Source organism: Tarenaya hassleriana, unplaced genomic scaffold (assembly GCF_000463585.1).
Source record: "Tarenaya hassleriana unplaced genomic scaffold, ASM46358v1 Cleome10, whole genome shotgun sequence".
In the NCBI taxonomy this organism is placed as follows: Eukaryota; Viridiplantae; Streptophyta; class Magnoliopsida; order Brassicales; family Cleomaceae; genus Tarenaya; species Tarenaya hassleriana.
In genome coordinates this window covers 1,211,620-1,221,627 of record NW_010960188.1, presented here as the reverse complement: position 1 = coordinate 1,221,627, position 10,008 = coordinate 1,211,620, and the positions used below count along the sequence as shown (strand labels likewise).

The 10,008-nt window shown below is 28.3% G+C and overlaps 1 protein-coding gene across 1 annotated transcript in view; it reads right to left on the bottom strand.

Moving 5' to 3' along the window:
• Window positions 1-312, bottom strand: part of LOC104799480 (50S ribosomal protein L17) — a 2,599-nt gene extending 2,287 nt beyond the window's left edge. The window contains exons 1-2 of the mRNA XM_010522032.2: window positions 222-312; window positions 46-100 (exon numbers count right to left, since the gene is read on the bottom strand). Of these exons, the coding sequence (XP_010520334.1) occupies window positions 46-100; window positions 222-277 (111 nt within the window). The 5' untranslated portion in view covers window positions 278-312. The remainder of the gene's footprint in view (window positions 1-45; window positions 101-221) is intronic.
• Between the last annotated feature and the right edge of the window lie 9,696 nt (window positions 313-10,008).

The window sequence follows — 10,008 nt, the reverse complement described above, 5'->3', positions numbered from 1 at the left end:
CCATGAAACCTACGTGCTTCTATTGATTGGGGAAAGAGCCATTACCTTTGCGACGGTTGTCTCAATGCGCTCGTGCTTCACCAACTGAGAGACCATAGTCCTGTACAATCGAAGCAACACCCATACACGGAGAAGAAAAATCGAGGAAACTAATTAAAGTTACAAAAAAAAGGGGGGGGGGGAAGAAAAACGAAGGAATTGATGAGAATGAAGAGAGAAACCTGAGCATGGACATACGGTGGCCCGTCGGCCGACCGAGCTTCCTGAGCTTCGTCATTTCTGCGTCGGAGAAGCGATCGGAGAGAGAGAGAAACCCTAGTGGAGAAATGGTTAACCATCTTTCACTGCGTAATGTATGGGGCCGAACTACGTTGGGCCTGTATTTTTGGATTCGTCAAGCCCATTAAGGCCCAATAGGTTTTCTTTAAAGATCCATTGAAATAAACATCAGCTCAGAACCTTTGGGCATGCCCATGTTCTGGTCCATTTAACTTTGTCCTCTTTTAATTACGCGAAATGTATGAGATTTAGATGATAATTAGCTGCTATAAAATTATAGTTTATAATTATTAGTAGTTAAAACCCATATTTATAACTTCGCTCAAAATCGCATTGAGATATGTAATATATTATTGATAATTCTATCGTCTTATATTTACTAGGGTAGACCCGCGCGATGCGCGGTTTATTATTTTTTGTATAAAATTTGATGATATAAATATTAAGAAATAATATAAATTATTTTTTAATACAAAAAATAATCGTTAATATTAGAATATTATGAAAGCATTATTATTTATCATATTAAAGCATTTTTAAAATTATCATTATTTATTGTGTAAAAGAATATATATATATTTGCTATATGCGCTCGGCTAATGTTTTGCTAGATGTGGAGACTTATATAATCTTTATTTGTCTCTCCCAATATATCCACATATATAAAAATTTTTAAAAAAAATCGAATGAATATTTACATGCAGTGGCTGATATAGATTAAGATATTATTGGGAGCATAATTATTTTTATTATAAACATCTTTAATTTTATGTGGACATTTTTATAATTTTTATTATAATTTTATATAATTTATATAGAAATATTTTTTTCTTATAGATTGAATGGAGCAAGTGTCCCCGTATACTTCAACGTAGATCTGCTACTATTTACTATTTAGATATACATATATATATTAATTAAATTATTTCTCATTCGGGTATTCTATATTTTATTTGACCTATTAATACCTTACCATTTGGAGATCAACAACAACTTTTTCCTCCTGCATATCTTTGTTGCTTCGAATTCGACCAATAACGTCTTCATTTAGAACATAGAATACTAAAATTTTAGTATCATTGAATATAAGTGGGTAAAATATTAAATATAAATATCGAGAATAATATTGAGGGTGAAAACATGAGTAACAAAATGTATTGTTTCACCTGGAAACTCGACATTTTTGTTAGCCAAAGCAATTAACTCACTATAATCTCAAAACCTAAAAAACTATTTAGACATCTAGATAGATGTGTCGCAAGCATCTAAAATATGTGTTCGTTCTGTAAATCGTAATTACAAATTGAAATCGGTTAGTCTAAATTGTTGATTAGCCCTGACCACCTCAAAATCGATAATTATATAAATCACTACAAAAACTATGATTTTTCAACAGATTTTTCCAACGGATGTGTTCGTTGGATTAATTTCAATGGATTTCTAACGGATATCCGTTTGTATATTTCCAATGGATTTCCAACGTAATTCCAGCGGACCTTCAACGGATATTGTCGCTAGAAATCTGTTGGAATTTTTAACATCATATCAACGGATACGTAACGTTGGAAATTTTCTACGTAGTTTCCGATGGACATCCATTGGAATTTACGGGCAAAAATTCCAACGGATATTCGTTACATATTTGTTTATTTTCCAAGGGATAACCGTTGGAGTTTTGAATTAAAATCTTCCAACGGATAACAGTTTGAAAAATTCGAACGTTTGATAACAGTTGGATTATTCCAAGGGAGATCCATTCAAAAAGATAACGGTCGAAGAATTCCAACGGATATTCGTTGGAATGGGTAATGGTCGAATGTTTCCAACGGACTTCTAACGGATGTCAGTTGGAAATTTATTCTACTTAAGCCCTTCGGTCATTATTCTCCCGAACCACTCTCTAAATCATTCTTCTACTATCTTTAGACCGGAAATTCTCCAAAAAATATCTTTTTCAACAAATCCGAATATTCGTTCATCTCCACAATAGATATATGATAGAGTTGAACCGATTACAAAAGAGTTAATGTGGTCTTCATGGAGATCATCTTTGTAGCAACCAATGCGTTGCCTATTTATAGAGCCATCATCGAACCATTGATTCCTGTTGGACTCTTCTAAAAGATCGGTCCATATATAGTTTTGAAAGAAATGTTTTCTTTAACATTTTGAGTTGAAAATAATGATCATGAAAGATACTTATGATGCATTTGCTTGAACTGGAGCCCGACGCTGACGTTGTTCAGCGTTATACGGTTAGTTGTCGGAGCAAGTTCGATAATGACGATGATAAAAATGCTTTGCGCGAGAACTCGTCCCCTATTTTCCTCCACATTTCCCCTTATTTTCTCGGCAATCAAACACTCCCCATCCCTTCTCCGCCTCCCTTGCCAGCGCTCCATCTCTCCCATCGCCGCCATGTCTTCTTCTTTGCAACAATAATCCGCTTGCATATTGTGAAATTTTTTCATTTTTCAAATCCTGACTGAGGAGAGATAATGCGAGTGGGGAATATCTATCCATGCGTGATCTCCCAATCTGCTTGCATATTGTGATGGGTCCATCCCGGATTTCCAAGTCCGATGTGCGACCATCAAGTCTTCCTCTCTCTCCGAAGCAACAACAATGGTGTTCGCTACTTCTTCTCTTTGAGTATCATCATTGTTCTTTGACTTCGGAACTCAAATCCATTCCTCAAACCAAAGATTGAGAATTCTCAGTGGCCGATCCATACAAGTGTGATTCGCGTAGTAGGAGAAAATTGAGAATTGTCGTCATCAATTCGGTCTCGGCGTCGAACCCGGAGCTCCGTAGAGGACCCGGCGATCTCATTTTTTCCATCCTCTCTAAGGTTTGTATGTTGTCAAACGATCTCGTTGCCAGATATATTCTATCTTTAACACACAATTATAGCAATCTCACTCCCTGAAAATTATAGCAAAAAAATTGATCAAAGTTCCAATGCGAAACAACTTCCATAACACAAATAATAACTGAAAATTCAACTAATAATCGAATAACCTTGATAAAAGTTGTTTTTCTCAGCGTAAATACAAACCATTAAAAAAAACAAAACCTAATTGCATATAAATGTACTTTCTCAAATGATCGGGACCTTTTTTGTTGTACAACCATTCTTGGATTCTCCTTACAATGGGGTATGATTTTTCTTATAAGTAAAAAGATCAAAATAAATTTTTTTTTACAATGGGGTGTGATTTTCCTTGCAATGGGGTATGAATATAACGTTTTAAGTCATGAACGGTGTTTTTATTTCATTTTTAAAAATATATATATAATTTAGTTACTTTCTATGACAATTTATCAAATTCACATTATTTGTTATATAGTATAAAATTGTATTTATTTGTTATATGGATTATTTGTTATTTTTTAAATGAAACATTTATTTTTATAGTTTATTTTGTCTCTTATTTATTTGTAACAATTTAGAGGTTTTTTTAAAATGTAATATTTAGGGATTAGATATAATGTAAATATAATTTTTTAAAATATAATATAAATAGAAATAAAAATATAAAATCAAAACTATTCATCCATAAGGTATAATATTTAAATTTGACTTTTTTTCTCTAATAGAAGTTCATATAGCAAACACCAATTTTGATTTAATGTACCAAAATATTTTAATTAATTGAATATTATTAAATTTTACTATTTACTGTTTTATGTGTGCATAAATTATATCAAACTTTGTTTACATGGAACTAAATTATACCAAATATATTAAAACATGCATACATATATGTATATATGGTATTTGAATATCTTAAATATTTGTTAAAATATTTTATATTATTTTGTATTTATAATCATTTTATTGTTGTAATTTTTAAAAATTATAACAATAATCTTCAAAACCAAGTAAATATTATTTGTGCAATCAGATCGATATTGTATCTCTCATTTGAAATATGTAATCAATATATCTACATATATATATATATATATATATATTCTTTTTCATTTGACAACTTTAATTTCTTTTTTATGATTAAAAAAAAGGAGGCATATGGAGGAAAAAGGGACACAGTTTAATAATATATATACACACATACATACATAAATAAAAAACCAAATATAAAATATAAATATAAAGTATTAAAAATACACACATATACATATATATATATATATATATAAATATATGTTTACATATTTTTTATTAAACGTGTCACTTGTTTTTTTAAACCTATTTTTCATGAGCAAAAAATAGTGATAGTTTAATAATATATATATACATATATCCATATATACACATAAATTAAAAATCAAATATAAAATATGAATGATTTAAAAATATATACATACAATCATACACACACAGAGAGAGACACACATATATACATATATACATATATCTGTAAAATGCTTGAGTCAACTCTAGAAAAAAGGACAAAACTGTTTTGAGTAAACGTTTAGATTTGCAAACACGGATTAACTGGCTCAATATGTATAGAAAATGAGAGGTAAAGATAATTGATATTTTAAAATAGATCAATGAAGTTCAATCACCCTTTCTCTTAATTGGATGTGAAGACATGCATACCATTTCATTCCTTCTATTGGACCACATAGCATCACCACCTGCAAAAACACAAACGCATTTTAAACCGGAATAAACCCAGAGATTGAAAGGGGGAAAAATTATATAATGAATGACAATCACAATGAAGTTATGGGTCCATACGTGGAACCTATATAAGCTCGTTTAAGAACCAATAACGCATGATAACATAATAAAACTAATTAGAAAAAATAAATGTGATTATTAGTGGCCTATTAAATATTACGTTCTACAGTCTAATATTTAATCTTTTGCTTACTAAATACAATGAAGTTGAGGCGTAACCGTTTTTGTTTTATTGTGATTGTTAGTGGCTAATAAATACCAAGAAACGTTTTTGTTTCAAAGTGTTTTGTTGATAGTTTTATTTTTAATTTTATATCATATAGCAATACGTTGCAAATTAGATGTAGTCCAATCGTTATACATAATATAATAAATTATAAATATGAGATTTGTTTTTTAAATTGTAATTATGTTAAAAGTTTTCATTTAATTCTTATCATATCATTTTTCTTATTTAATATGTAATAATTTTTTAATAACCAATCAAAAAATAGATTTTAAATATAAATATAAAAAATTAAAAAACTAAGATCAAAATAAACTTTTATATAGTAAAAGTTAACTTTTCGTACTTTTATTTATTATATTTAGATGTAAAAATTAGTGTTAATCTAAATGTATATATGTGTGTAAAAATTAATTATAATAATAATTATAATTATGATTGTGAAAGATGATATTAAATCAATAAAAATTAAAACAAAAATGCCACATAGATGATGACATGGAGATGAGGTGACTTCACCACAATCCTTTAAACACAATTATTAATATATTTAATTATAATAATAATTATAATTATGATTGTGAAAGATGATATTAAATCAATAAAAATTAAAACAAAAATGCCACATAGATGATGACATGGAGATGAGGTGGCTTCACCACAATCCTTTAAACACAATTATTAATATATATAGATTTGTTGAAATGTGCTACCGAGGAAGACAATTGACTACAACGATATTTATTTGATAAAAAACATTGTTCGAAAATTTTAAAATCTCTCTCTCTCTCTATAAATATATGAATCTTTAATCCTTTTAAATTGTCATTATAATGTTTAAATCTTTAATTTTTTTGTACTATGAAAAGATCTAAAATATATTAAGAGATAAATTAAACCAAACAACTAAGTTCTTCAATTTTATAAACTCAAAATCGTGTAGATCGTAACAAAAAATAACTTCAATTTGAATATGTACCTAAGATCTTCATGTTCTGGTGGAAGATGTATAGCATAGAGAACGTTACGCTTTGGTAAAAAAATATCACCTGCAAAGGATCCATATGCGATATAAGACGCAAGTCAGAATAATTCGAGTAATGGATCGAGAGGTAAACAAAAAGAAAACCAAATGGTTCTTCAACTGAGAAAAGAAAACAAACCGTAGATTACAAAGACATGAGAACCAGCCTTTTAGTTCGGTAACTTCACAAGGCTAAATCAAATCATGATGGAAAAAAAGAAATATTCTTGATCGATGTCACCACCACTTTTTGAAAGATGCTCACAATCAGAGGACGTAGAAACTATATTACAGTACAACAACATTGAGAGGAAAAGAAGAAAGAGAGAAATGTACATGTTTCAAAAGTTCCAAAAGAAACTGAAGAATTAAAGCAATAGAGATCTAGGATTTAACAATCCAAAAGAAAGATCGATAAGACGTTCTTTCACAATAATGACCTTCAGTAATGCTTCTTCCCCTCTCTGGACAGTAATAATAGAAGGCAAATTTCTAAAACTTGGTCAAAAGTCTACGCAGGTCTCGTAAAGCTGATTTATTAAATATTTTACAACTTTATTATGAGTTGCAAAGTAAACTTTTGTCTGTTTTAGAACCAATTCTTGAGAGGAAATATGTATAAACTAACCACATATTCCTGCATTTTATAGATGAAATCACCTCATTATAAGAAAAATGTCCGGAAATTAAGTATGAGATGGAGAAATATCGGAGTGAGAAAATTACATTGGTGAAATATTTTGCAGTATTTAAGTTACCTTTGATTATTTTAGGCGAGGTGTTGGTCGTTCCACTAACATAAGGCCAAAGATTAATCGATATAAGAAATATATGTTAATGTTAGTATGAAGAATTCAGATCACACAGACACAGACACCCAGAAACTCACATTGATGGTTTAAAGCTTCCCAAGATACGAAACACAAACTGTAAATCTCTATTATCATACTATAGAAATATAAACATTCAAACTCATAAAATTGAAATAGAGACAGTATAAAAAGTAAACCTGCGGAATTTGGCGTCATGTGAAGCACCAAACTGTGGTCGCAATCGACATAAAATTCATACAAATATAAAGGGTCTCTGGAAGAATTCAAAATCTTCTCTTGTCTGGGTACGCTTAGATAAATCGAATTATACCAAATGCAACATGGGTGTCATTTAATGTAATCATTTATTAGAAAATATAATTAATTATAATGTGAACTTTATAAATCATGCAAAATGAAGCGTCTCATGACCGCTCAACCCTTTAAATCATTTCACAATATATGGCCGTTTTAAATCATTTTGGCGTTTGATTCTCCCCACAGAAGTGGGGTTGTAAACGTATGTAGTTCACTTGTTCTTAAAAAAACAAAGTATTTAATATCATCATCAACTTTCCGTTTTCAAACGCACTATACAATTAATCATTTAATTATCTTTTTTATTTTTTTTGTTAAATCACATCACTATTAATATATTTGGACATTTAAAATATTCCTTTTACTTAAAAACTAATTATCCTAAGTTTTTATTTTATATTTATGTAGATATAATGTCCCAAATATTCAAATCAATATATACCAAATCATTGTAACATATTGAAATTAGAGACAAACCCAATGTTATCTCAATAGTCAATATGACGTTGTAAATATCAATAGGTTGTAAATGTAAATCTTAAATATAATCTTAGTGGCTTCATCAACATGGATACCGCTTTTTGTTTTATTCGTTTTTAATAGATTTTTATGTAATATTTTATTTTGTTATTTTTATTAAGATAAAATCATCAAAATTAAAAAAACAAATTTTAAATATAACATAGTTAAATAAAAATTCCAGTACTATATATAATGTAGATGAATTTATTATAGAATATTTTATTTAATTGTGATGTAACTAATGAGGTTTTGATAAAAACCAATCAAAACTTAGAAAACATCCATGTAGGATGATGAGGTGTCGTCACCAAATCTCTTTAAACTCTTTTATTAATATATATAGATTTTCTCAAATCAGTAATGTTTCTAAGACTGGTCTATATTAAATGAAAATAGATCCCTTTTAAAATTAATTTCAAATTCTTTTTCCACCAAATATTAAAAATTTCAAATTATTTTTTCTTTGCTCTATAAAAAATCTTTTGATAGACTTTATACGATGTAATATTATATAGACCAGTCATGCACCCTTCACTTTTGAATGGTTTTCATATTTGTATTCAATAAGAAATTAAAATTAAACGTCAAAATACGACGTAATATTATATATAATGATTCACATTTAAAAAATGTTTTTTTTGGGGCGTTGCTATATTATATATATATATATATATATATATAATTTAGTGATAAAATCGCAACACGGGATCCAATTAATGTTTGTGCACCGCTTTCAAGACCCACATTCGTACGTTGAAGTTTAAATTTCATTAAATAAACATTTAAAAAGTAATATTAATGATATTTTAAAGGGAGAAAAAGCGGAGCACTGACTGGTTCTTTTTCTTTTGTTTTCCAAATGTTCAAAGGCCAATAACACAATAAAATATTAATAAAATAAAATATAAAAAAAGGGAAAAGGAAAGATCAAATTGTGTGAACAACAACAACTCCATGAAATAGCGGCCAGACAAATAAAACTCAACCTTAAAAGAAAATAAAATATTTGGTGGTGCATCATCGACAGTTTATATATAAATTTGTTGTATTAAAATCTGAGAATTTATAAAATTAAATTATCAATAATATGTTAATATACACAGAACATATACATATCAAAATGTGTGATTGGTCTATTTCATGAGGAGATTTGATAATTGTGATAATTAAACATTTTTTCTAAAAAAAATAAGAGAATTTATTCATTGGCTGGATCGTGGAGACGGATTATTATAAACGATTTGAATGGTCAAAGCCAAATCTCTATAGTATATTAAATTTATATACACACACACAACAAAACCCTTCCAAATCTTTCTATGGCCGAAACCAAAGACTTCTGTTTTTTTTTTTTTTTTGTATTTAAAAAATTGGGAAACCAAACAAAGAGGCAGAAACCCAATTTCATAAATTGCGGGCACTTTGATTTGTCTCTTTTCATGTTCAAAGCATAGGTCGAACCAAATGCAAATATCCTTACAATATTTTTCTTGAGAATTTCGAAAATAATCTCTTATGAAAATCTTCCACCAGTTTATGCAAAATAACATTTTGATGAGAAAATAATAGCTAGTCGTTTGGTTGTAAAATTGTCGGAAATTATATATTTGAATACATTTTTTATCGTTTAAGGCAAATCATATATCTAGAACTTTATGGTAAATATCAATTATATATAATTTCGATTATGAATGGATTAAAAAAATGATATATGCAATAGTGATGTTATAAAAGATAAATATATATATGTATATATAGTTACTATAAAAAAATAATATAGTTTTCCTATTTTAATTATTATTATTTGTAATTTTATCTTTTAGCTCAAAAAATTAAAACGTTCTATTCTAAAACATAAACTCTAAATTTAAAATCTAATAAAATGCTAAACTTAAACCATATCTAAACCCTATAATCCTATTTCCCAAACTTTAGACTCCAAAATTTAGAGTTTAACGTTTAAAATTGTTTTCAAGATCTTAAGCTAATAGTTGTTTTAGGATTTAAAGATTATATTTAAATGAAAAAGGAAAAGAATATATATAAATATTTTTTTAAAAGCCCAAGTATATTTACAGGGAAATTAGAAAAAGAAACTAGGAGGAATATATAGCAGAATGAACACCCTAAATGTGTACCCGTAACAGATACCATATTCATTGATGTGCCATTT